The sequence below is a fragment of the Chiloscyllium plagiosum genome, unplaced genomic scaffold (genome assembly GCF_037043375.1).
Source record: "Chiloscyllium plagiosum isolate Xiang-an unplaced genomic scaffold, Cpla_swu_hap1 HiC_scaffold_12, whole genome shotgun sequence".
NCBI lineage: Eukaryota > Metazoa > Chordata > Chondrichthyes > Orectolobiformes > Hemiscylliidae > Chiloscyllium > Chiloscyllium plagiosum.
In genome coordinates this window covers 41,782,897-41,810,072 of record NW_028270150.1, presented here as the reverse complement: position 1 = coordinate 41,810,072, position 27,176 = coordinate 41,782,897, and the positions used below count along the sequence as shown (strand labels likewise).

The following is a 27,176-nucleotide window of genomic DNA, read 5'->3' as shown; positions in this document are numbered from 1 at the left end:
GGTTCATCACCAATGATGAGCCTGACAAGCAGCCTGGTTTGTATGCATGCTCAACAGCTAGTCAATACAACAGTTCTGTGAGTCTTCAGGCTCTGGCTGAAACGCCATTGCAACAATAGACGCAGCACAGCAAGGCAATTTGAGTATGCTGTGAATATCCATGTAGTCACTCAGTGAATGAACATTAAGCAAGCAACCCTGAGATAGTTCTTGATCCAATCCATAAACTGGGTGCCTGTTCATGCATGCAAAACACTTGCAATAACACATCAGAGATTGTTGCTGGGTGATCCAAAATGCAGCTCAAGAGCCTAAAGTTCCTGCAAGTGGATCGGAGAGGTGTCATGAGTGTTCTGAGAGACTGGCAGTTGTTGGATGTCAGTGTCTGTGGATGTGGGATGCATGTGGCTGGTGCCATGAATTGTGCCCTGAAACCTTGTTGCCGGATGTGCAAGATGGCAAGCTGAAATCACCAGGACATGTCATCATCTAGTTTCTTCAGACGGTAGAATAGGAAGCTACATGTTAATGAGATGAAACTCAATGTTATTAAGGTTTTTGGTGAGCAACAATCTGCGATCATAGGCATCTTGCTGCTCTATGGCAGGAACATAATCTCTCTTTGAAAATATACTAAGTTGCTCATGTCAACAAAGGCCTTGCCCCACTTCGGTCACAATTCTCCCACATTTCTGGCCTTAGTCCATATGAATCAGGCAATTAGCTTTTGTCCATAGAATTGGAATTACACTCTGGAACCAGAGTTTACACAACTGCAAAAACACAAAGTAAACATTATTAGAAATGGTTTGAGCATTTTAGAGTTCTTCAGAACTGATATGAATGGTTTTGAATTGGTATTTGCAGCAGAGGAACATACGCATGAAGCAAGATTTAAAGTGAAGGAGTTAGAAAAGTCCTGTGACGATAACATGAAAACAAAGGTAAATGATTTATGGATACTTTTGTCCAGTGAAGCAAGAGTCAGATATTGCAGCTTTCTTTTTCATCTTGCTATAAAAAAGGAAGGACTTTTATACTCGGCGATGAATGTACTAGTCATGCTGGAATACCATTTTGAAGTAGATGAGTATCTCATTTGCAGGTTTAATTGCTTTTCCCTCTGGAACTCTGCTGCTCTCTCTACTGTTTAAGCAGGAGGAAATGACAATGGAGCAGCAGCAGGAGATGGACAGCCTGGAAGCTAGAATTTGAGATTGGAAGAGATCAGTGGGCTAGAAGAAAGGACTGAGACGAGTGTTCTGTATTCTCTTCTGTCTTTGTCAGATCCACATCATTCTCAATGTTGGCAGCTGCCTGGGACTTCACTGTCAGTGATATCAAGGGCATTTCAACAGCATGTATGGGGATGACAGCTCTTTAAATTTTGAAGTGTAGTCACTGTTGCAACTATGTAGGAAGAAGCTGCAAGCTGTTCATGCACAGGAAGATCGTACAGGCTGCAGTGTGAAAACATACAAAGGCAGCAGAAAATGGTGTAACACCCACACCACTTCTCTTCAACTGGAAAGTGTGACTGGATTGGGCACTCCCTTTTCCTAGATCCTGTGTTTTCCCCATTCTCCAAGACTCTGCCCCACCTCCTCACCAGCCTCTCTCTTTTTAGCTAACTTTTTTCCCTCCAACATCCCATTTTTCCCTCTTCCACCCCAACCCCCCTCATTCTTGTGCTCCTAATTCAGAAATGTTCCCTTTGTAACTTCAGGAGCTTACTTTTATTGTTTTGCTCTTGCTTTCTGACTGATTTAAGATATTCTCTTTCCAAAATATGTTTAAGCTTGCCAATGCTCACCACAAATTATCAAAGTCGGAGAGAGATTTAGACATAAAAAGGAAACTGCACCAAGAAAAGCTAAGGTATCCATTCATTTAATTGCAAACCCACTTTGAATTTAATATTGGTCACTTACTAACTCTGCATGCTGTGGAAAATTTCTAACATTTCTGACGATCTCTATCAAGACTGAAAACTTTAAACAACATCTATACACTGTTGTTCGTTTACCTCAGCATGTTAGAACACAAGTGTATTATGCTACCATATTTGTAGATTTTGTTGGTATTTTAAATTTGCAAAAATAAATGATTAAGTTAATGCTATAAATATGCATCTCTGGAAGTACTTTTGAATTTTATCTCCTATCTTGAAAGTGCCAATTTTTATTTCTGATACCTTACATGAGAATGCAGAAATCGCATTGGAAGTGTCATTTGTTCCATAGTATAATACTGTGCCACGAATGTTACATGAAACACATAATTTCTGATTTGCCTTCTTATTCCTAGAGCACTGAAAGTCCCAGATAAACTGACTTTTATTTTTGGAGTGAACGTTGAGAAGAGAAACTTGGATGGAATGTTTATATATAACAACAGCCGTCTAATCAAAATGTATAAGAGAATTGGAGTACAGCTGAATCACATGTTAAGGTGCTGTCTTCTACAAAAAAGTTAATTTCTCTTGAGGTAGTACAAGGGCACTTTCATTTGCACAAATATTTTCAAAAAGATTAAGTGAAAGAAAAACTGCTATTCATAATTATTTGAAAATGGACATATAAAGAAAAAAGTAAGTACTAGGTGCTGATTGTTCTAACTGCCAAGCTGCACATGTTCATTGAGGTAGAGTTAGGCCATTCAGAAATGTGGCTCTGCAGTGTCATTTCACTGAGTGTAGACTGGGCCAAGCATTTCTTTTGTTGGCTGCTTCTGCTGCTTATGCCTGATCCTGAACTCCCCACTGTCGTGATTGGAATGAGGTCAGCCAGGTGAACCTGGTAGGAAATGAGTTTTTTTTTTCTATTATATCAGATTCCCTAGTGTGGAAACAGGCCCCTCAGCCCAACAAGTCCACACCGACACTCCGAAGAGCAACCCACCCAGAACCATTCCCTTCTGACAAATGCACCTAACACTATGGGCAATTTAGCATGGCCAATTCACCTGACCTGCACATCTTTGGACTGTGGAAGGAAACCAGAGAACCCAGAAGAAACCCACGCAGACATGGGGAGAATGTGCAAACTCCACACAGGCAGTCCCCTGAAGCTGGAATCGAACCTGGGACCCTGGTGCTGTGAGGCAGCAGTGCTAACCACTGAGCCACCATGCAGCCCCTGATTGGGGCTGTTAACCTGGTCCAATCAGGGAGCCCTGGCTGACAGATATAAATGTAGTGTCAGGGCTTTTGCTCACTCTGGGAACAGGTTCTGAGCTGACTGAGTCAATAAAGGGTGACAGGGTACCAGCCTTTGTGGAGTTATTTCAGTGGCAATGACAGCAAAACATGCCTCTGAAGAGATTTGCTTGCAACAGTCATCTTTGAGTTTGGATAAGCATTTCTGGCATCATGCTGCTATTTGGAAAGCTTGACTCATTCAATCCTGCCATGGAAGATGGGCCCAGTATGCAGAAAGAATGCTTTTTTTGGGGCATATGACATTGAGGCAGAAAATCAGTGAGTAATTCTCCTGAAAGCTTGTGGACCTGCAACTTTTTCAGTTGTTAGAAGTCAAACTTTCCCAGAGGCAACAGATGCTAAAACCTTTTAAGAGTTGACAGATTTAGCTAAGAAATATTACAATTCCAAGCTGCCTCTAATTCTGAGATGCTATCAGTTTTATTTGGCAGTTCGAGAACCAGATGAATGCATATTTGGATTCTTGATGATGTTAAGATGACTAACAGAGACCTGTGATTTTGATTTAACATTAAGTGAGATGCTGAGTTTAGGATGTGGGATTAAATGATGTGACCATGCAAAAATGCCTACTCCCTACTAGTTGAACCCAAATGAACTTCAAATAGGCACTATAACTGACTTTGTCATTAGAAAATGCATCAAGTGGAGCTTATGAGTTACAGGGTATTCCAACGGAAGTGGACACCCTCACCAAGCTTGGGGAACACCACTTAAGTGAAGGCAATTGTGTAGCTTCACACAGGACATATCTTGAACAAAGGGACTTGACGTCAGCCCACAGCAAAACACCAAAACAAAACCAAGCCTCGGCCAAACAGTTAAAATTTTCTCAAGGATCCGGACCAGTAGGCCATTGTAGTTGCTGCTGGTATGTGGACTTAACTCTGCAAAAGAGTCCCACTAGGTCTGAAATGAGTAAGAGAACTCATAGCTAATATCTAGGAGAGTGCACCCGCTGGAAAGCCAACTTATATCTTGTTTGGAACAGTTAAATTGCTTAGCAAAATCCAAATCAGAACCAATCAAAATTAATGTATGGATAAACGGTCACCTGGTTCTAATGGAGGTTGATACCAATGCAGCTATATCAGTGATTACAGAACTAACCTTTAACAGAATTCGTTCTGGACTTCAACCCTTAAGTTCACATAAGACCTTGGCCAGGCTGATAACCTATGCCGGGGAACACCTACAGATTAAGAGTACAACTTCAAACCTTGAAAGTGTCAGAAATGATTTACAAGGATGTTGCCAGGGTTGGAGGATTTGAGCTATAGGGAGAGGCTGAACAGGCTGGAGCTGTTTTCCTGCAGCATCGGAGGCGGAGGGGTGACCTTATAGAGGTTTATGAGGGGCATGGATAGGGAAAATAAAGAAGTGCTTTTCCCTGGGTTGGGGGAGTTCAGAACTAGAGGGGTTAGGGTGAGAGGGGAAAGATTTAAAAGGGACCTAAGGAGCAACATTTTCTTGCAAAGGGTGGTGCATGTAAGAAATAAGCTGCCAAAGGAAGTGGTGGAGGCTGGTACAATTCTAGCATTTAAAAGGCATCTAGATGGGTATATGAATAGGAAGGTTTTGGAGGGATATGGGCCAAGTGTTAGCAAATGAGACTAGATTAATTTAAGATACCTGGTCGGCATGGACAGGTTAGACCAAAGGGTCTGTTTCTGTGCTGTACATCTCTATGACTCTATAATTTCGGTTCTGGTGTCAAATAAGTAGCAGCTGGTTCACTCCCCACTGATTGTAGTAAAAGGCTTATAGGGCAAAATTGGTTGAGAGATTCAACTTGATTGGCTCAACATTTTTGATTAGAAAATGGTTGCCTGAGTGAAGTTCGAAATAAATGTCCAGAAGGTTTCAGCTTCCTGATTTCTGCCTCGACTTTTGCATACAAGGCGCGCCCAGTGCCATTTGCCCTGTATGCAGAAGTAGTGGCAGAAATCAGGAGGCTTAAAAGCGAAGGAATCATTAAACCAGTACAGTTTGTGGAATGGGCAACACCGGTCATACACCGGTCATACTGATTGTGAAGTCGATGACAAACGGTGAACTACTTTTTGTAGCTGGATAAATACCCAATCACTTGCATAGAGAACTTACACACAAAAGTGCTCCCCTTCATGAAGCTGAACATGAGCCATGCATACCTGCAAGTGCGATTAGATGAAGATTTCCAGACGTATGCTACAATTAATACCCATAAGGGTTTGGACCAGTGTAGAGGGTATCATCAGCCTATGTCATTTTCCAGCAGACAATGGAGAACATTTTACCATTTATCTGGATGACATCCGAAAAACTAGGAAGAGTATTAAAGAACATTTAGAGAACTTGGACATAGTGCTTAAACGTTGCTTCAAGATGGAGGTATGCCTTAAGAGGGAATAATGTGTGTTCCATGCACCGTAACTTGGGCTACAAAGTTGATAAGACTGGGTTACACCTGTTCGATGATAAGTGAGAGCAGTCAAAGGTGCTCACTCCCACATCTGTACTGATCTTAGGTCTTTCTATGGTTTTGTTAATTATTACGGAAAATTCATTCATAACTAGGCCTCCATCTTGACACCCTTATGTTTGCTATTGGAAAAGGGTCAGCCTTGGAAATTATCTCAAAGCCAACATGTAGTCTTTAGGGAAGTGAACAAGAAGCTATTCTCATCCAAGATACTGGCACACTACAGTCCAAGCACGATATGATGTTAACATGCAATGCTTCCCCATATGGTATTAGGGTGGTATTGGCTCCCTATGGCCCAGTGGTGAGGAATGCCCAATAGTGTATGCTTCCTGGACTTTGGCTGATGACAAACGAAGATACTCCTGGGGAGAGAAAGAAGGTTCGGCTGTCATCTTTGGTGTGCAAACGTTTCTCCAACACATTTATGGATGTAAATTTGTGGTAGTAACAGACACAAACCCCTGCTAGGACTAGTTAACGAGGACAGGGTCATTCTAACCATAGCTTCAGATCAAATTCAGCAGTAGACTCTTATTCTGAGTGCATACAAATACGAATTGGAACACCATTCGGGGGCTAAGTGGCAAATGTGGATGCCTTGAGCCATTTCTCACTGGTGGTCACACCACTGATAACACCACAGCTGGAAGAATCTGTTTTATTTTAAACATCCTTCATACCCTTTTGGTTACTGCTGACAATATCAGGCTATAGACAAAAAGATTCCATCCTGGCAAAACTGAAACAGCTGGTGGTGATGGGAGAAACCAAAGGACCATTAAATTGAAAGCTTTCTGCATCTGATGAGAGCAGATGTCCGTAAACGATGATGTATTACTATGGGGAGCAAGTCTGATTGTCCCAAGCAAAGGTCGTTGACAGTGGCTGAACTCCACCAGGGTTATCCAGGAGTTTCCAATATGAAAATGTTGGCAAGAAGTATGTCTGGCGGCCAGGATTGGATGCCAACATAGCCACATTGGTGGGGCAGTGTCCAAAGTGCCAACAAGGACAAAACGAGCTGCCAGAAGTTTCCCCACCTTCATGAGCATGGCCTGGCAAAACATGGATCGGTTATATATCGACTATGCTGGTCCTTTCATGTATGTTTTTAGTTATTGTGGATGCCTATTCAAAATGGTCGGACGTGAAAGAGTTCATCAGGAACACCAGTGCTGGACAGAAGACTCCTCAAAGCACCCTCAAGGACAGAACCCCCTAGTCCTCACCTTCCACCCACCTCCGCATACATTGCATCATCCTCTGCCATTTCCGCCACCTCCAAATGGACCCCACCACCAGTGATATATTTCCCTCCCCACCCCTATATGCTTTCCATAAAGACCGTTCCCTCCGCGACTACCTGGTCAGGTCCACGCTCCCTAACTACCCACCCTCCCCTTCTGGCACCTTACCCTGCGCCCACACCTTCTCCCTCACCTCCATCCAAGGCCCCAAAGGGGCCTTACACATCTATCAAAGGTTCAACTGCATGTCCACATGTCATTTTCTGTAACCATTGCTCCCGATGTGGTCTCCTCTACATTGGGGAGACTGGATGCCTACACACAGAACACTTCAGAGAACATCTCCGAGATACCCTCACCAATCAACCTCACCGCCCCGTGACTGAACATTTCAACTCCCCAATCCACTCTGCCAAGAACATGCCATTGCCCCAATCCACTCTGCCATTGCCACTCCCTTACCACCTGATGCCTGGAGGAAGAACGCCTCATCTTCTGCCTCGGGACCCTTCAACCCCATGGCATCAATGTGACTTCACCAGTTTCCTCATTTGCCCTCCCCCCACCTTACCCTAGTTCCAACCTTCCAGCTCAGCACTGCCCTCATGACCTGTCCCACCTGTCAATCTTCCTTCCCACCTATCCGCTCCACCCTCTTTTCTGACCTGTCACCTTCACCCCCACCTCCATCCACCTATTGCACTCTCAGCTACCTTCTTCCCAGCCCTACCCCACTCCCATTTATCTTTCCAACCCTGAAGCTCCCAGCCTCATTCCTGATGAAGGGCTTTTGCCCGAAAAGTCAATTTTCCTGCTCTTCGGATGCTGCCTGACCAGCACCACTCATCTTGACTTCCTCAAAGCAAGAAGCAATTTATTTCAGGGAATGAAGTTTGGTATTGAAACCACAGAAATGACTCTGCAGGGGTAAGAGACATGGTTAACACAAGGTTGTATCCCACGACGTACAAAGTTCAGGTAGGAGAGGCAATTCTGAACAAGCACATGGACCACACAAAAGCTGGGACCTCGCAGACTGGGAAGGAGGAAAACATACCTGTCCCTTCAAAACATCGGCAAGGCTGTCAGAAACCTTGGGTCCTCCCCCTTCATCTAGCATCGAAGAAACCACTGAAGACAAGATGGACACAAGAACTGTCGCAGCTGTTGCCACCTAAAGAAGATGAATTTCAGTCGAAACACTCCTGGTGTAAGAGGCAGGCTATGGTCAGGTACACGCTGCCAGTATCCAAAGCAGAATCTGGAGAACCAGACCTGGTGCAAAAACGCACATTTGGAATGAGGTCAGCTAAGTGAACTTCATAGAAAATGAGTTACCGAATTGGTTCTGCTTGCTCTAGCAGCTGGCTCTGAGCCAGCTGGGTCAGAGTCTTGGACAATGCACACCAAAATAAAGAGTGACTTAGTGACTGGATATTGGCCTTTGTGGAGTTATTTCCATCATTGCAGCCCATTCCTGGCAGTCTGAGTTTTCTTGGTTTAAGATTTGAATTTTAATGGGCATGCTGCACAAGGCATGGTATTGCCATGTGGTAATGCCTCACAATGGATATTGTAGTTTTTTTCCCTTCTTGTAATTGCTATCAATTGCTAGTTGATCCAGCTGTAGCTCTACAGGTTTACATTTTACCTCATTTCACTGTAAATTATGCATTTAGATCACAATTTGTCAATGAATACTGAATTTCTGGACAAATTATCTCTAATAGAGACTCCTCACACTCAGGGAATGATCTCCCCTTCTATCAGGCAGAGGATACAGAAGCCTGAACGCATGCACCAGTATGTTCAGAGACAGCTTCTTCCCGGCCAGTTTTAGACTATTGAATGGACTCTCTCCCCTCAAATAATGCTGATCTTGCTAATGTTGACCTCTCTTCTACACCCTGTCCAATGTTACCTGTATGTCTCTGTCTAAATCTAGTTCTGTGCAACCTTGCTTACTATGATCTACCTGTACTACTTGTAAACAAAGCTTTTCACATACTTTGATACATGTGACAATCAATCAATCAATCAATCAATATATTAATTCATAAGCTTGATTTATAATTTCAAGATCTTCCAGATTGCTTTCAATACCTCCCAGAAGACAAATGCTTATTCTGGTAGACTTCTGGCAAGGTCAGGAGTATTGGCAACTGGGAGGTGGGGTCTGTACCTTGGACAGTTGGAGCTCATGTTGTCATCATGCTTTGCTGAGAACATAGAGAAGTGTGATATGCTCCTGCTTTGTGCTGCTTCTAAATTCCCAGCTCATCCATGTCCTGCTTGTTGGCTGCTGATACTGTCACCGTGGACTACTTGATTCTCACTATCCACCCATCCCCTTCTAATTTTTGACTTCAGGCACATGAACTGTCTTCAGCCCTATCAGAACCTGAGTAGGAGAAAGAACAACAACACTACCAATGATAGGGCCATAAAACTTAATCTGTCACATCAGTCAGTTCAAATATTGGCACTGCTCATAACTGGTAGGCTAACGCAAAGTTCAGATCAGCAGAGTATGACAGGTTTGATAGTGAGAAAAGATGTTCATTTTTCATGCAGCTTCAGGAGGGAGATTAGGAAACAGATCCTGCTACAGATAGTCTGATTAGACTCTTGATGAGCAACATACAGGAGAATGCTGTTGGGCATGCGCCCAAGATACTTGGTGTACTGCTGCCATGCCACACAGCATCATGCCTCTCCAGAGGAGTAGAGGAGTCCACCTCCAAATTGAGAGAAGGTAATGTATGGCCTACTGCTTTCCCTAATGTGCTGCAGAACCAGAGGCACTGCAATGACAGTCCCCAAATCTGATGTATATGATTAAGTCATTGAAACCCCTGACTTCCATGTTAAGGGTGTAACAACACTGTCTGCCAAATATAAGAAATCACCCGAACATCTCAAAATAGTCTCGAGCCATGGTCTGTCTCTAACATGTTACATGACTGATTTGAGTCTGATGGTCGATCTCACCACCTACTCTTTCTCCATCATCGCGTATAAGTCAATCATCATGCTGCTGCATGAGTTCCTTTCCAGAAGCTGTTTGGCTAGAGAAAAGTGCAGGCATTTCCAACTGCTTGTATGGTGTTTCAGTTTGGTTCAGACAGACTGAATTACAGGTAAAGAATGTTTTGTGTACAAAAGAATTTAAAAAAACCTAGGAACTGATGGTAAAGCCGATATATCACAGTGCTAGAAACGTAGGCAGTTCAACCCATATGGACTCTATGAAAGAACAGCTCAGCTTTTCCTACTGCTTTGGCATTCTTTGCAGACCATCAGTCTTGTTTTCTTTAGCAGCTAATCTAATAGATCTGTGCAGGACAATAAAAATTTAAGGGGAATGCTGCTATGCTCCACATACAATATTCAAACAAACTAAACTGACCAGGGCCTTCAGAAGTAAATCATGACGATAGAAGTGACCACCCATGCCTCCGCACTTGAAAGCAGCCAGCAACATTCTGAATGTCCCACAGGTACTGATCCTACTTGCAGGATAACCAATGGCAGAGTGACAGCATGAACTACAGGCTGAAGCAATAGTGATTAATGATGAACTTAAACCATCTCAAAAATGTATAACTTCTACATAAGAATGGGAAATTTCCGTTCACAATTTTAAAAGGTACAGGAGTTTGCCTTCTTTGCTAACAAAGTATATGATAAGTAAAAAGGGGAATTTGAAATGCAGAGTAAATTCAAGGATAGTTTTCCCTCAAACAGGATGCTTTGGAACGAGATATTTGACAAGCTGAAGCCTTGTTGAAAACTCAACAATCTTTTTTTTTGATAAATCAGCGTCAAAATGTAAGGCTTACACTGAAGTATCATTTTGCATTTGCCAACTTCTAGCAAAACAAGAAATCCAAGAGGAATGGCAAAGTAATTCAACAAAAATGACACTTTATTCAAAGGTTTAAACAACAAAGAAGAAATAATAACTGCAATCTTGAGTTTATCATTTTGTGCTTCCACTGTAGCATGACAACTGGGATCTTTAGCCAAAGATCTCGTTCACCAACTACACTGGGACCTGAAGGACTATGAATGTTTCTCACTGCAGTTCAATGAATCTATCAGAATGACTAATGCACATTTTGCATCTGAAAGAGAGAACAGGGGGTGAGGATATCTGCTGCAAAACACTCCAATCAAGAAACTGGTTTTCATCACAACTGATGGTACACCAGCCATGCTCAACACAAATGCAGACTTTTTGAATTTTCTAGAAATTATCCTGATTTTCCCCTTTTCATTTTCTCTAATACCAATGCATAATCCACCAGTAAGCATTAGCCAGCAAAATGATGGACTTCTCTCATGTATTGAAAGCCGCTGTTAAAATTGTGCACCCTATGTTAGGTATTGCTTGTTTAAATCCTCGGCAAACTCTGTGCTGCCTGTGGTGAACTAACCTCCCATACTGATGTGATGTAGTTAAGTCAAGGGGAGGTCCTGCAACGATCTTTTAGATCTGATGGCTGAAATCATCACTTTTCTTCAATCAAGTGTCCAATGAGCTATCTAACATTTCGTGGTTGCTCAAGTTTGGGTAGTTTACAGAAATAATGTCAACACTGAGCAGGTTGAAATGTGAACACAGGAAAAGGACTGATACTTGACATTAAAGATCAGTGCTGTGAATGTATTCAAATTGAAACAGAGTTTGTGGTCCTCTCAATTTTACAAAAATGTTGCAACACTGATTTTTTTTTCTAGCACATCATCCATACTCAAAAATAAAGAAAACTTCTGCATATTTCTTCCTGAGAAAGCTAGCAGAGGAATTCAGCAGGTGATTTCAAGAATTAGACATAATTAAACAAATTGCCATCAGATACATTTTTTCAAGTAGATGTAGGTTAGCTATTAAATTCTATTAGGTATCTGATTTACAAAGAAATAAAATTTATATGGAGATAATTACAATGCAAAATTATATTGAGATCAAAGGACAGTGGGATTTTAAAGTGAAAACATATTTTGAGTCCACGAACATCAGACAGCGTTCTCCCAAATGAAGATAACGAAATCTAAGTATTGCACCTGTCTCTCAGCCATTTGATGGACTGTATATAGCTAGAAGACTCAAACTACAACCCAGACTTCTAAACACTGACAGATAATGTCCAGTCACAGATGTAACACTGGGACTTGGCGAGTGGTGAACAAAAATAATAATTATATATACTTTGTTTCATGTTTATATAAGTACGAAAAGTAAATTGGTTGTTCTATACTTTCTTAGGGTCTTGGGTTTCCTTAAATTCAGAAAGTGATGGTGCACCTGAAATAGTTAGAGAACACGTCTCTAGAGTACCTCAGAGATTTTGTAATAGCAGAAGTTATTAAAAATTACCTTAATTACATGTTGGGTGTCTAGCCCTTTAATTAGTACTGAGGCTAAACCTTTCTTGCAGTTGCACACTTGATCTTTGATAAATGATAACCAAATATGTCCAGTGGAACTCTGTAGTCCAAAGTTGCAACAGCTGGTTTGAACTGAGCTATGTTATGATAGCACCACTGCAACTGCTTCTGGCACAAGCAGCAGAGGCTTGTGAGAGTGCCCTTCTCAACATGATATTCCATGTGGTGGTGCTGTAAGTAGCTGGTGAGGTAGATAGATTTTGTTTCTGTAGTACCATCTTCAGCAACTTTACTGATCTGAATATCATGAAATTAGTTCTTGGATTATGAAATGACTATGCTGGTCAGGCAACCTAATATTCTTCTATTTCACAATATGCTTAATTCACATGTTGATAAATTTGCAGCAGAAGATGCAATCTGTTTGTTATTCACTGTGAATTTATATTCTTAGGGCTTGTCGCGGTGTTGTGGGTGTTGTCGATGTACCCAGTGTGATGATGGAGCCTACTCATAATAAGCAAGACTTTGCAGATGCCAAAGAATACTCCAGTTTGCTTCGCATTATGGGTCAATTTCTGTATCAGTATTGGAAGGATCTTGGCATTGGTAAGAAAAAGATGTAGTTTATTGTGATTGTAAAATAGTTGCTTCCAGTGTGAGCTGTCTGTTATATGCCTAAAGTAGATACATGCCTTCATTCTCACTGTTCTGTGCATGAGCTTTGTATGAGATGATATACAAAGATTTGAACCATAAAATTAGATTAATTACTTCAATTACAAGTCAGGTTTGATTGCGTGAAGTTGGTTTTTCTGCTCGCAAAGCATATCAGTGTCAAAGCAGAAAGTAAAACCCAGTAGAGCAAATGAATAATATGTTTAGATATTTAGAAAAAGCTTCAAATTATTATAGTCAGATAACTCAATTGTTATTGAATAGTTCGGTACTTAAATTAAATAGCCATCCAACAAGTCTTTTCTGAGCCCTTTCGTGTACCACAACATCCTTCCAATAGGAAGGAGGCCAAAATTGCATGCAATATTCTAAAAGTGGCCTAACCAACATCCTGTACGGTCACAACACGACCTCCAAACTCCTATACTCAATGCTCTGAACAATAAAGGAAAACATACCAAATGTCGCCTTCACTATCCTATCTACCTGCGACTCTACTTTCAAGGAGCTATGAACCTGCAATCCAATGTCTCTTTAAGTATACTCAATGAACTGGCCTCCACAGCCTTCTGTGCCAATGAATTTTATAGATTCACTAATCTCTGGCTGAAGATGTTTCTCCTTATCTCAGTTCTAAAAGATTTACTCTGAGGCTGTGCCCTTGGGTCCTAGTCTCTTCTACAAATGAAAACATCTTCCCGACATCTACTCTGTTCAGGCCATTCAGCATTCTGTATGTTTCAATTAGATACCCCCGTCATCCTTCTCAACTCCTTTGAGTATAGATCCAGAGTTCTCACTGGATACCACAAAATATTATGGGTCTTGACAACAGTGCAGCAATAGTTTTCCTTTTATTTGTTCAGGCATGTGGAATTCACTGGCTGTGACAGCATTTATTGTCCATTATGAAGTGTACTTGAGAAGGTGATGGCCAGCTGCTTTCGTGAACCACTACATTTGGTATAGGTACACCAACAATGCTGTTGGGGAGGGAGTTCCAGGATTTTGACACAGTAACATTGGGGGAACAGCGATATATTTTCGAGCCAGGATTGTGAGTGGTTTGGAGGGGAATTTGCCAGAGGTGGTATTTCCATGTTTCTGTTGCCCTGTCCTTCTTGATGGTAATGTTGTCCAAGGATCTTTAAATTTCTATAGTGTATCTTGTAAAAGTTGCATTCTGCTGCTGCCACTGTGTGTTGATGGTGGAGGGGATATTTAAGGATATGATGACAATCATGGGCTACTTTACCTAGATGATGTCTGTGGTGTTAAAGATGCAGTTGTTAGAGATGATCTTAGTTAAGGAGATCAGAATATAGAATGGGTTTGGATGGAGATAATGAATAATACCAGGAAAGACATGACATTAGGAGTGGTCTGCAGGCTCCCTAACTGTGACTACAATCTAGGACAAAATATTGAACCCTTGTCTTAAGGATAAAAAATTCCAGTCATGTAAATCAAGAGTTGGAAGGCAAGGTGGGGGGCGCGGGGGGGGGGGGGGGGGGGGGGGGGGGTGGATACTGTGGAAATTACTCTTGTGAGGAAAGAAAATTGAGCTGAGGGCTGATAAATCTTTGGGGAGAAAGTGAGGACTGCAGATGCTGGAGATCAGAGCTGAAAATGTGTTGCTGGAAAAGCGCAGCATGTCAGGCAGCATCCAAGGAGCAGGAGAATCGACGTTTCGGGCATAAGCCCTTCTTCAGGATAAATCTTTGGGTCCAGGTGCAGATTACCGTAGGACCTTCAAAGAGTTGCTAATGATTTCACAATATTTCCTAGTTTCCGGAATTGTTCAATTTGACTGGAAAGTAATAAATCTAAGCCCTCTATTCAGGAAGGGAGGGAGACAGAAAATAGAAAACAATTGCCTAGTTATTTAATGTCTTTTGCAGGAAGGTAATAAAATCAGTTATAAGTAGATTACAGCTGCTCAATTAGATAAACTCAAAGTAACCAGGAGTCACATGGATTTAGCACAGAGAAATCACGTTTAATCAACTAGCTGTAGTTCTCGGAAGGAATAACATATACTGAAGATAAAGGAGAGCCAGGGGCATACTGTACATTGATTTCTAGAAGCAATACAAATGCATTGTATGATGTAATGTGAACTGGGAAAATGGAGGTTTGGACAACTGTATTGCAGAAAATGAACCAGTTTTGTTTTATGACTTAAAAGTAGAATTGTGTGGTGTTCATACATTGATTATGCAAGGACATACAACTTTTGGAGAGGTTGCATTGCACTTTCATGAGACTTTCTGTCTCTATCAACAGGGAAAAAAGAGAACCTGCCCTGGAATTGAGTTTTGTCGCATAACAAAGAGAGCAGTGGCTCACAAATCTCCAATATCCCAAGGAAGTCACCTTCCTTCAATACAAGGAAGGTGACTTCCCCCTTCACCCTCTGCCCCCTATCCTTGCCTTTCCGTCATCTCTGTGAATGGAAGAAAACCACCAATAGTAGAAATGCTGGAGATCACAGTGAGTCAGGGCACATCCATGGAGAGAGAGCAAGCCTACATTTTGAGTCCAGATGACTCTTCATCAGAGCTGATGTGAAGTGTGGAGGGGACTGCATTTATGCAATAGTAAGGCGGGGAGAGAGGGTGCTGGGAGTATTGGAGTGCTGGGGAGAAAGGTGTTGATAGAGCAGACTAAGTGATTAGAATGTGAGAAGGACAGAACAATAGTGTGTCTAACTGCCAGACTGGAAATAACAGATGGCTCTACTGGAGTCCCTCCACTTTCTTTCTCCCGGAGCACTCCACCCTCCACTATTGCATAAATGCTGTCTCCTCCACACTTCACATCAGCTCTGATGAAGAGTCATCTAGACTCAAAACGTTAGTTTGCTCTCTCTGCATGGATGCTGCCTGACCTTCTGTGATCTCCAGCATTTGTTTTCAGCACAGATTCCAGCATCCACTGTAATTTGCTTCCAAAAGGAAGCACTTCTGACTTGAGTAAAAACCCAGGTCCAACATTCCGGCAACTGAATTGAGGATCACTCTGATCACCAGCACTGTAACATCATTGTCAGAAGCTAAAAGAAAACTGTGATTATTCCATGCCTGTGGTTTGGATTCTTGATTAACAGAATTTGTTCATTTTACCTGCATTTACCACTTACAGCATGGTTTTACATTTATATGGCTCTGTTGATTTTAGGGGGTTCGTGATCACAGTTACCTAATATAGGCAGTCAACAAGTTGAGTAATATTCTGATAATTTGAGTTTAAGAAGTAACAGTTTAGATATGATGCGTTATTTAATTAGATAAAGAAAGTATACAGCCTTGAAAATTGAGGATGGTTCAGTCGTACCAGAAGACAGACTGTCAGCACAGAAGGTTTTGGTCTCGTTAAAGTTGAGCATCCTACTTTGTAGCTGATGTGTTAGGGAACCTTTCCCTGAGTCTTTCTCCTCTCTTCTGGTTTGTCTTGCATCTACTGATGAGGACAGCTCAACGAAGACTAATCTCCAGGAATGCCCAATGAAAACTTTCAACTAGGTCTGCTTGATGAGATCTTCCCTCAGACCCTGAGCACTTATTGTTCTATCATAGATCTGCGGTAGGTAACTTACACTCTGTCAATCAGTTGTCTGAGCCTTTCTGGTCATGGGACAGCCACTCATGATGTAAGATAATCGTTGTCCCCTTGCCCAGCTTCGAAGGAAGGTTAGTTTACCATTCTTTCTAAGAGCAAATACTACATATTTTTGAAAATAACACTCCTACTATAGGTTGTATTTCATGCCATATAAATTGTTGATGTTAGTTCAGTGGGAATTATGCCAACCGTAGTTGATATAATTCTTTGTTTTCAAATGTTAGAACTCTGGAAAGTTTAGTACTGCTCTAATCACTGCTACATTAAATCTCCATGCTGCACAATAAATACTAGGAACATTCAGTTTTTAAGGAATCCCAATATAAACTGAACATCTGTGTCATTCTGACACTTCATGTGCTTTCAGCCCAAATGGGAGTTGTAAAATTTTGGAATGAGTTTGGATATTTGTCAACAAACTGGAACTTGTCACCTTCCAATGCACTTCAGTACAAGAGGAAACGTGCCATTGAAATTCCAGTTATAATGCAGTGTGGTAAGTTCCACTTATTTGTGAATTACTAGCACAGTAAAGAAATGTATTTTCTAAGTAGCATTTTATTTTATAGGTAAACATCAGGAACAGATTGATCAAAACTGTGTAAAACAAACAAATGGTAATGTGTTAAACATAAAGTCAGGGTTAAATTTCATTGAGGTCTGGCTGGAAACTGATTTAACTGAAGTGTCTTGAAAGTTCGGGAGAGAACACTGAAGTTGAGCAGAAAGATACATTTCTGGACTTCAGTATTTTTTAAAGATGGATTTAGAATACTAGTTTTCACCATTGAAGCTCTAGAATTATTAATGGCGTAATTCAAAAAAATGTTACAGAGAATATCAACATTTAACACTTTTTGGATGACATTCAGGGCTTGGAACATTATGTCCAATATGGTAGTGAATACCAATTAAGTAGTTGCTTACAAAAACATATTGGCTAAATATTTAAAGGAAAAATATAGCATGTGTATGGGGAAAGAACAGGGAAGCAAAACTAGCTGGATTGGAAGTGTTGGCATTGAATCAATGAGCCAAATGGCCAACTTCTGTTAGCGAGTTTTGAGAAGGTTTGTAGCTCTGGTTGAGGTTTGGATGTTTGCCTACTGAGTTGGAAGGTTCATTTTCAGACATTTCGTCACCATACTATGTAACATCATCAGTGAACCTCTGGATGAAGCGCTGGTGGCATGGCCCGCTTGCTATTTATGTGTTTTGGTTTCCATACACAGGATGCAGAGTTGGGCTGAGAAAAGGAGATGGAGTTCAACCTGGATAAATGCAAAGTGATGCATTTTGGAAGGTCAAACTTGAATGCTGAATATAGGATTAAAGACAGGATTCTTGGCAGTGTGGAGAAACAGAGGGATCTTGGTGTGCAAGTACATAGATCCCTTAAAGTTGCACCCAGAGTGGATAGGGATGTTAAGAAAGCATATGGTGTTTCATTAACAGGGGGATCAAGTTTAAGAGCCACGACATTTTGCTACAGTTCTACAAGTCCCTGGTGAGACCACACTTGGAATATTGTGTCCAGTTCTGGTCACCCTACTATAGGAAAGATACAGAGGCTTTGGAGAGGGTGCAAAAAAGGTTTACCAGGATGCTGCCTGGACTGGAGGGCTTTCCTTATGAAGAGAGGTTGAATAAGCTCGGACCTTTCTCTCTGGAGCAAAGGAGGAAGAGAGGACACCTGATCGAGGTATACAAGATAATGAGAGGAATGGATAGAGTCAATACCCAGAGACCTTTCCCCAGGGCACAATTGACTGGTATGAGGAGTCATAGTTTTAAGATATTAGGAGAAAGGTATAGAGGGGACATCAGAGGACGGTTCTTTACGCGAGAGCTGTAAATGCATGGAATGCGTTGCCAGCTGAGGTGGTGGAAGTGAAGTCATTGGGGACATTTAAGTGACTGTTGGACATGCACATGGATAGCAGTGAGTTGAGGGGTGCGTATGTTAAGTTATTTTATTTTACTTTAGGATTAACCTTTGGCACAACATCGTGGGCCAAAGGACCTATTCTGTACTATACGTTTCTATGTTCTATGTTCGATGTTTCCTTGGGTTGGTGATGTCATTTCCTGTGGCTATGTCATGTCCTGTTCCTTTTCTCAGGGGTGGTAAATGGGATCTAAGTCACTGTGTTTGTTAATAGAGTTCCGATTGGAATGCCATGCTTCTAGGAATTCTCATGCGTGTCTCTGTTGGCATGTCCTAGGATAGATGTGTTGTCCCAGTCAAAGTAGTGTTCTTCCTCGTCTGCATGTAGGGTTACTAGTGAGAATGGGTCATGTCGTTTTGTGGCTAGTTGATGTTCATGTATGTCCAATGTAGTTTTTGTTACAGTTCTTGCAAGGTATTTTGTAAATGACATTAGTTTTGCTTGTTGTCTGTATAGGGTCTTTCAAGTTCATTAGCTGCTGTTTTAGTGTGTAGGTGAGTTTGTGGGCTACCATGATGCCAAGAGGTTTGAGTAGTCTGGCAGTCATTTCTGAGACTACTTAGACCTCTTGGCATCATGGTAGCCCACAAACCCACCAACACACTAAAACAGCAGGTAATGAACTTGAAAGACCCTATACAGACAAGAAGCAAAACTAATGTCATTTACAAAATGACTATCAAGAACTGTAACAAAAACTACACCTAATAAACAGGCAGAAAACTAGCCACCAGGATACATGAACATCAACTAGCCATAAAAAGACATGACCCACTCTCACTAGTATCCTTACATGCAGGTGAGGAAGGACACCACTTCAACTGGGACAACACATCCATCCTTGGACAAGCCAAACAGAGAAATGCACAAGAATTCCTCGAAGCATGGAATTCCAATCGGAATTTTATTATCAAACACATTGACTTGGATCCCATTTACCACCCCTGAAAAAAATAACAGGAAATTACATCACCATAGGAAATGATGTCACCACAGGAAATGACATCACCAACCCAAGGGACCCAAAACACATAAATAGAAAGTGGGTCAAAGCACAAGTGCTTCATCCGGAGGCTCACTGATGATATTAGGTAAAAACAATGACTGCAGATGCTGGAAACCAGATTCTGGATCAGTGGTGCTGGAAGAGCACAGCAATTCAGGCAGCATCCTCCAGCACCACTGATCCAATCACTGATGATATTACCTAGTATGATGATGAAACATCTGAAAACGAACCTTCCAGCTCAGTGAGCAAACCTACATCAAGGCCTATCTCTGTGCTAGACTGTATGGTTCAATAATGTAATCATGTTTACTGCAAAAGCCTGTGGTTCAAAGTATTAGCATTAAAAAGGGACACTCAGTGAGGATTTGGTGTTTGAGAATTGTCCCTGAGAATTAACACATTAGAAAGGAGGGGTAAAGTAAAAGGAAAATGGGGGGGATCCAAGATAGCGGCGATCTGAGAAGATCGCACTGCAGAGCTCCACGTCGCAGCACAAGCAGGGAGATCCTTTAACCCCTCCAACCCAGGCCATCGTGATATCTTGGGACTCCAGAAAGATTGTGGAGTTCCAAGAAACTTCTAAAAATTAACTTTATTTTCAGCCACCCTGAGATGCCTAAAAAGGGAGGAGGAGCATCCGAGGCCGGGTCTGCAGTTCATCCTGCAGCAGCCTTGGAGTCAATTACTTTCCAGGCCCTGGTAACCAGCTCTCAAAATCTCACGAGATGCTGGGGAAACAGATTGAAGAGAAGCTGACTCCAATCTCGCTCATGCTGCAGACGCATGAGCAGCAGCTAGGAGACCTGGAGGAGAGGACGGATGAGGTTGAACACAGGATCACAGTGGTGGAAGCTGATGCCGGTTCATCCAAGGATAGGATCCAAGCCCTGTAGATGCAGGTCCGTAATTTGCATGACCAAGTGGATGATCTTGAGAACAGGGGCAGGAGAAAAAACATTCAGACCATCGGTCTGCTTGAGGGTAAGGAAGGTGAGCAGCCTGCGGAATTTGTTGAGGATTGGCTGCTGAAATTCCTTGACTTGGAGGCTGGCATGAGAGGATTGAAGATAGAGAGGGCTCACTGGGTCGCAGTGCGGAGATCGGGTCTGGGTCCTCTCCTAATAATTCCATCATTACCGGAATAAGGAGAGAGTCATGGAGGCTTCCAGAGTCCAGGGGAAGGATCCGAAGGCCCTAATCTATGGGGGCTCTAAGATCATGTTTTTTCAGGACTTCTCAGCGGCGGTGATCCAGAAATGAAAATCTTACAATGGTTTCAAGAGAAGACAGAGGGAGCTTGGGATTCAGTACTCCCTGAGGTATCCGGCGGTACTTTGGATCACCTTAGATAGATCCATACATCTCTTTGACATATCAGAGAAGGCAAGAGACTTTGTGGACAAACTAACCTAATTTGAACAATTGTAGTGTGTATAAATAGTGTTGTTTGGGTATGTGTTTATCATTCTGTAAACGAAACTGAGGAAGTCCGGTTGGAGCATTATCTTTGTTTTCCTCTATTGATAATAATTTGGTTTAAACTCTGTCTGGCGGTAGTGGAGATGTACATTTTCAATTTTTAAGTTAGGATATACCAAAGGATGGGTAGGGTATTTATTCGCCTTTTTTTTAAAGAAAATGTTTTTTTATTTATATTGATGTTCTATGGGGTGTTTATTCTTTTCTGCTTGTGTTTGCAGTGTGGCTCTAGCTGGGAGAAGTGAAGATGGTTGGGATGGTTAGATGCCTACTTATGGGCAGTTTGGGATGGGTAGTTGCCCCCTCTGGGCAGGGGGTGAGTTCCCTACTCACTGCTGTTGGTGCTTCATATGTTGGTTTGTTTTTTGGTTTTTGTTGTATTTTATTCTCAATAGTTTTGTAGGGTTGTTAAATGTAGTGGTTATGTAGTTTTCATATTTGGTGGATCATCTGACACTAAGGCTCAGCAGTTTGTGGTTCGGGTTCCTCCTCTCTGGAATTTAAATGTTATTGCAGAAGATTATGGCTAATGATTTGATTAAATGGTGTACCTGGAATATCAAGGGAAATCACTCACCAATTAAGAGGAAGAAGGTACTCTTTAGTCTTAGAAAGGAGAAGATGGATATTGCTTTGTTACAGAAGATACATTTGGATGACAAGAAGCATCTGACATTCCAGCAGAATAACTTTGACCGAGTTTATTTTTCATCATTTATTTCCAGTAGTAGGGGAGTGGCTATATTGGTTCGGAAAAATCTCCCATTTAAATTGTTGAAGTGTGTTAAAGACACACACGGGAGCTTTGTAATTCTTAAAGCCTTGATAAATGGGGAAGAATACAGTGTTTTAAATTTTTATTGCCCCCCCCCCAGCTCATCCCCTTAAATTTTTGGTAGATGCTTTTTCTAAGCTGATAAGTCTTGAGTCCCGGCACATCATTATAGGGAGATATTTTAACTGTCTCATGGATCCCACAGTAGACAGGTTGCCCAAAGATTTCTCGATACCCTCCGTACAAACTAAAGTTAGTGGGTCTGTGTGGGGAATTAGGGTTGATGGACATCTGGAGGTGTCTGCACCCTAGAGGTAGGGATTTTACGTTTTTCTCCAATCTGCATAGATGTCACACGAGGATTGTTTTTTTTTTCTGACCCCTGCAGTAACCCTGGATCTGGTGGCATCTCGTACAATTGGTAATGTTACCATCTCTGATCATGCTCTAGTGTACCTTATGGTTAAGATTAAAGATGTTACAGTGGATTTGAGGTACTGGGAAATGGATCCCTTTATCCTCAGGGATAATAAATTTGTGGATTATTTCTCTAGGGAATTTCGGGCATTCCTAGATATCAACATAGGCTCGGTTGATAGTTCATCCGTTCTTTGGGAAACTGCCCAAGCCTATGCCAAGGGGTTAGTTATTTCATATTCCGCCAGTAGGAAGCGGCAGAAGCAGCAACGTCTCCTTGAAGCACGATTGAAGGCAGCCGAGAAGGCCTACTTTGACAGACCCACATTGGTTAAGCTATAGAGTATTACGGCACTACGGTTTGCACTAAATTCCGTGCTCACGCAGACGGCAAAGAAGAAGCTGGGTTTTACAAAGCAAAGGTCATACGAGCATGGTGACAAGCCAGGCTTGTCTTGCCAGAAAGAGGAGTGCCCCACAAACCATTACGGCGATTAGGGAAGGGTCTGGGAACCTAACATGTGACTCCAAAAAGATTAATGTGGCATTCCAGAGATTTTACTCTAAGTTATACCAATCTGAGGGTTGTGAGGAGGCCAAAATGGAATCCTTTTTTAGAGATCTGAAGCTCCCGGATGTGACTCCCAAACAACAGATCTTTCTCAATGCCCCGTTGTCAGACAAAGAAGTGCAGGAAGATGTGAGGCAGCTTCAGAGTGGAAAGGCACCCGGTCCTGACAGACCTCCCAGTGAATTCTATAAGGAATTTATTAAGTATACTGTCAGGCCCGATGCTCAATATATTTAATGATTCATACAGTCATGATTGTCTCCCACCATCTCTGAGAGAAGCCAATATTTCACTTATCCTTGAAAAAGGGAAGGACCTGGAAGACTGTGCTTCATACAGGCCCATCTCACTCTTAAATGTGGGATTTAAAATCCTTTCGCATTAAGGCTGGAGACTGTGTTACCTTCTATTATTAAAGAGGATCACATGTGCTTTATAAAGGGTCACAGATCCTCCAATAATGTTAGGAGGCTGCTTAATGTAATTCAAGCATGCCAACAGCGGTCAATACAGGGATTGGAGATTTCTTTAGATGCAGAGAAGGCATTTGACCGAGTTGAGTGGCTGTACCTTTTCTATACTCTAGAGCAGTTTGGTTTGGGCAAAGTCTTCATAAAATGGGTAAAGGTTCTCTACTGTGTACCTCTCGCGGCGGTCATCACCAACGGGGTACAATCAAGCAATCTTAATATTTTTAGGGGCAGCAGGCAGGGCTGTCCCCTTTCGCCATTGCTTTTTATGTCGGTGATTGAACCATAGGCGGAGGCCATTCGGGGGATCCCAATATATCAGCTCCAGAAGTGGGGTCAAAATTACATAAGATTTTGTTGTATGCGGATGATGTGCTAATTTTTTTGTCAAATCCAGCAGTTTCAGTGCCTCGCCTGATACAATGTATTCGCGCGTTTGGCACTTTTTCGGGGTACATGATTAATTTTGCTAAATCAGAGACTATCCCTATAGGTGTCTTACGAAGGAGCTAGCTCTTGAGGGAGAATATAGATTCCCATTTAGGTGGTCACGGGGAGGGGGGGGCTTTGTGTATTTACTCCAGTTCTGGATTGGCTGTTTAAAGCCAATTTTATTCAATTATTTGGAAAAATTAAACAAGATCTTCAAAGATGGGAGGCACTTCCAGTCTCATGGTTAGGTTGATTAGCGCTTATTAAGTTGAATATTCTCCCTCGTTTGCTATACCCTATATGGATGCTCCCCCTGATTTTCAATAAGCAAACACTCAGGAGGCGAAACGGCTGGTTCAGCTCCTTTATTTAGCATCGTAAGCGACCCCTCATTAAATTAGCCAAACTGCAACTGCCTCACAGATTGGGGGGGAGTGGACCTTCCAGACATTAAAAGCTACCAACTAAGCTTGATTTTGTCCTATGTGAGTGATTGGGTTTGTGGAGATCCTCTTTCAATATGGCTAGATATTGAAGCCTCCCAGGCAAGGTGCCCCCTTACCAGTTTGCTGTTTTTGGATAAGATGAGGACAGTTAGGGAATATTGCTATAACCCAATAGTCATCAATACTGTTAAATCATGGAGGGCAATTCGGCAGAGGATAGGCAATATTGACAAAACACCTTTGTTTACACCTTTAGTGGGTATGCTGGTTTTTCAACCGAGTATGATAGATTCAGGATTTAAACGTTGGGCAGCTAGGAGTGTGTCTTGCATGGGTGATTTATTTGAGGGAAACGTAATGATGTCCTTCGATCAGTTAGTACGGAAGTACGAGTTATCTAATAGAGACCCCTTTAGTTTTTTTCAAGTTAGGGATTTTACTCAAAAAAAGACCACAGTTTTGACTGATCCCTGCAAATCCGATATAGAGAGGGGGGTGCTTAGGGCTAAGAGTACACTCTCAGTCAGTACTTTCTATCATCAGTTGGGGGGTGCCACCTCAGATGAGTTTGATCGATTCTGCAGAATGTTGGAGAGAGAGCTGGGTGTTGAGGTCTCCTCAGAGACATGGGAGGATATTTGGGAGAATGTAAGGAAGATATCAATTTGCAATGGGACCCATGCTTTACAGTTGAAGATTCTCCACAGGGTCCACTTGGCTCCGGACCATTTGTCAAAATTTAAACCAAGGGTATCTTCAGCATGTCCCAAGTTGAAACTTTATTGCTGGAACAGCACAGCAGGTCAGGCAGCATCCAGGGAACAGGATGCTGCCTGACCTGCTGTGCTGTTCCAGCAATAAAGTTTCAACTTTGATCTCCAGCATCTGCAGACCTCACTTTCTCCTCAGCATGTCCCAAGTGCAAGGTCTGCACGGGCATTCTTACCCATTGTCTCTGGTCTTGTGGTAGGCTTCAAACATATTGGAGTGCTGTGGCAGGCACAATGGAGAGGATTTTGGGTGTAGGGGTTGAGAAGGACCCTATCTCTCTCCTTTTGGGCCTGCCCACTGTATTTCCTGCAGACCTGCAGAAGAAAAAACTTTTCATTATTCTCACGTTCTCTGCAAGAAAGAATATCTTGCTAGGTTGGATATCTGAAACCCCCCCCCCCCTTCCCCGGGCCTGTCGGGTTGGCGTAAGATTGTTATGGAGCATATTCCCCTGGATTTTCTCACAAATATGGAACACCACAAAACTGAGAACTTTTACAAGACATGGCAGCCCTTTTTGGAATACCTTGACACAGGTTTATCTGCCACATGAATAAGGGCTTTTATATACCCATAATGATTGTGTTTACGAGTCCAATATCCAGGGAGGAGAAACTGTGAATGAATGAGCATTTTGTTTGGCTGGGCTGAGTTATTACTATTTATCTGTTTGTTTTGGTTATTTATTTATTTAGTTAAATAGCCAGTTTGGGTTTTTCTTTTAATTCTATATTTTTCTATGTATGTTTATACATTTGTACATGAGGGTGGGTTGGAGTTTTTTTATTATTTGGGTTTTTTGTACTGTTTTGACTTGTATTATTTTGTACTTGTAATATTAAACAATCTACTTTTTCAATAAAAAATATATTAAAAAAAAGGAAAACAGAAGGATATTTTTCTGTACATAATATTAAATAGGGTACATACGGGAGGATGCATTTAGGAGCAGCTTTTCTCTCACAGGCATCAGGACCTTGACATCAGGGCTAAATTGGAGTCAATTGTGTGGGGAGTGAGAATTTCCATTGTAGCTCCTCCAGCACTCATGAATATGCAGACTGGTTTTACAAGTAAGCTAGAGAGAAGCTGCCTTCATTTTGAGGTGCCATCACTCAATTTCTTAAATTTTTCAGCGAAGGCTGAGGTCACTAGTTTGGAGGTGGAGTCCCTCCTCAGAGCAGCCAATGGCTGCTGCTAAAGCCAAGCAAGCACAGAGGGTTTCAAATCCTGCCAGTGACATAGGCCTCCAGTTGGTCACTTGCAAGCCACCTCCAGGCATCTACACTGTTCACCAATTCTCCCTCTAGAGAAATAGATGAGAAAAAATGAGAAGCAGCATCCTGGACAACAGAGCATTATTTAGCATCCTCTTGTATTCTGTACTCCCCTTCTTCAGGGCTTAGACATTCTGTCCCAGGGGTTTGCACATACCAAAATGAATTATACATTTTGGGTTGCACTGCCCACAATTTTCAGATGATTAATGTTTTCTTGTATGGTTAATAGGGACTTGCTATATTGTTTAAAAAAAACTGTTATTTGCAGACAGTAATTTCTTAACATTTGTTTACATCAGACATCTGTCTAAAGTGGAGAAATTTGACATCCAACTTGGATATAAATGACAAAATATTTTCTGACATCTGGGTTTGCTCCATGAACCAAAATCCACAGCAAAATAGGTGAGTCTTATTAAAAATATTTTGTTAGTTATTATTAAAGGACCGTTTAGGTCCTTGAAGTGTTTTTGGCATATTTTATGAATGCTTTCAATGTCAAACCGTGTTGATGTCATCATAAATGTGCTTATTGTCTGAATTAATATAACTTCTTGGATGACAGGCATGCTATAACATCAAACTTTACTGATCAGTTATAATTAATTTTGAGAGGTCCAGGTTATCTTTAGCTCTCTTTCAATATGCGTTAGCATGTTTTCAGAAAGTAGGCAGTTAGTTTAGTCTCTGCAGATACCTTGGAGCGTAGAATGTGTAAATATGGGTGAAATTCACTAGCCTCCAGTTTTTCACTGTAGATGTATGGAATGACATCATTGAGTTTGGGGAATTAAATATCCTAGGAGAAAGTGAAGACTGCAGATGCTGGAGACCAGAGTCGAGAGTGTAGTGCTGGAAAAGCACAGCAGGTCAGGCAGCATCCGAGGAGCAGGAGAATCGATGTTTTGGGCATAAGCCCTTCATCAGGAATGAGGCTTGTGGGCCAG

At 41.8% G+C, this 27,176-nt stretch overlaps 1 protein-coding gene across 1 annotated transcript in view; it reads left to right on the top strand.

The window, feature by feature from the left end:
• LOC122555511 (ATPase MORC2-like) overlaps positions 1-26,638 on the top strand; it is a 69,266-nt gene extending 42,628 nt beyond the window's left edge. Inside the window, exons 11-16 of the mRNA XM_087993196.1 lie at positions 868-944; positions 1,799-1,878; positions 2,308-2,445; positions 12,783-12,937; positions 16,998-17,126; positions 26,529-26,638. Of these exons, the coding sequence (XP_087849322.1) occupies positions 868-944; positions 1,799-1,878; positions 2,308-2,445; positions 12,783-12,937; positions 16,998-17,126; positions 26,529-26,638 (689 nt within the window). The remainder of the gene's footprint in view (positions 1-867; positions 945-1,798; positions 1,879-2,307; positions 2,446-12,782; positions 12,938-16,997; positions 17,127-26,528) is intronic.
• The last annotated feature ends 538 nt before the right edge of the window (positions 26,639-27,176 follow it).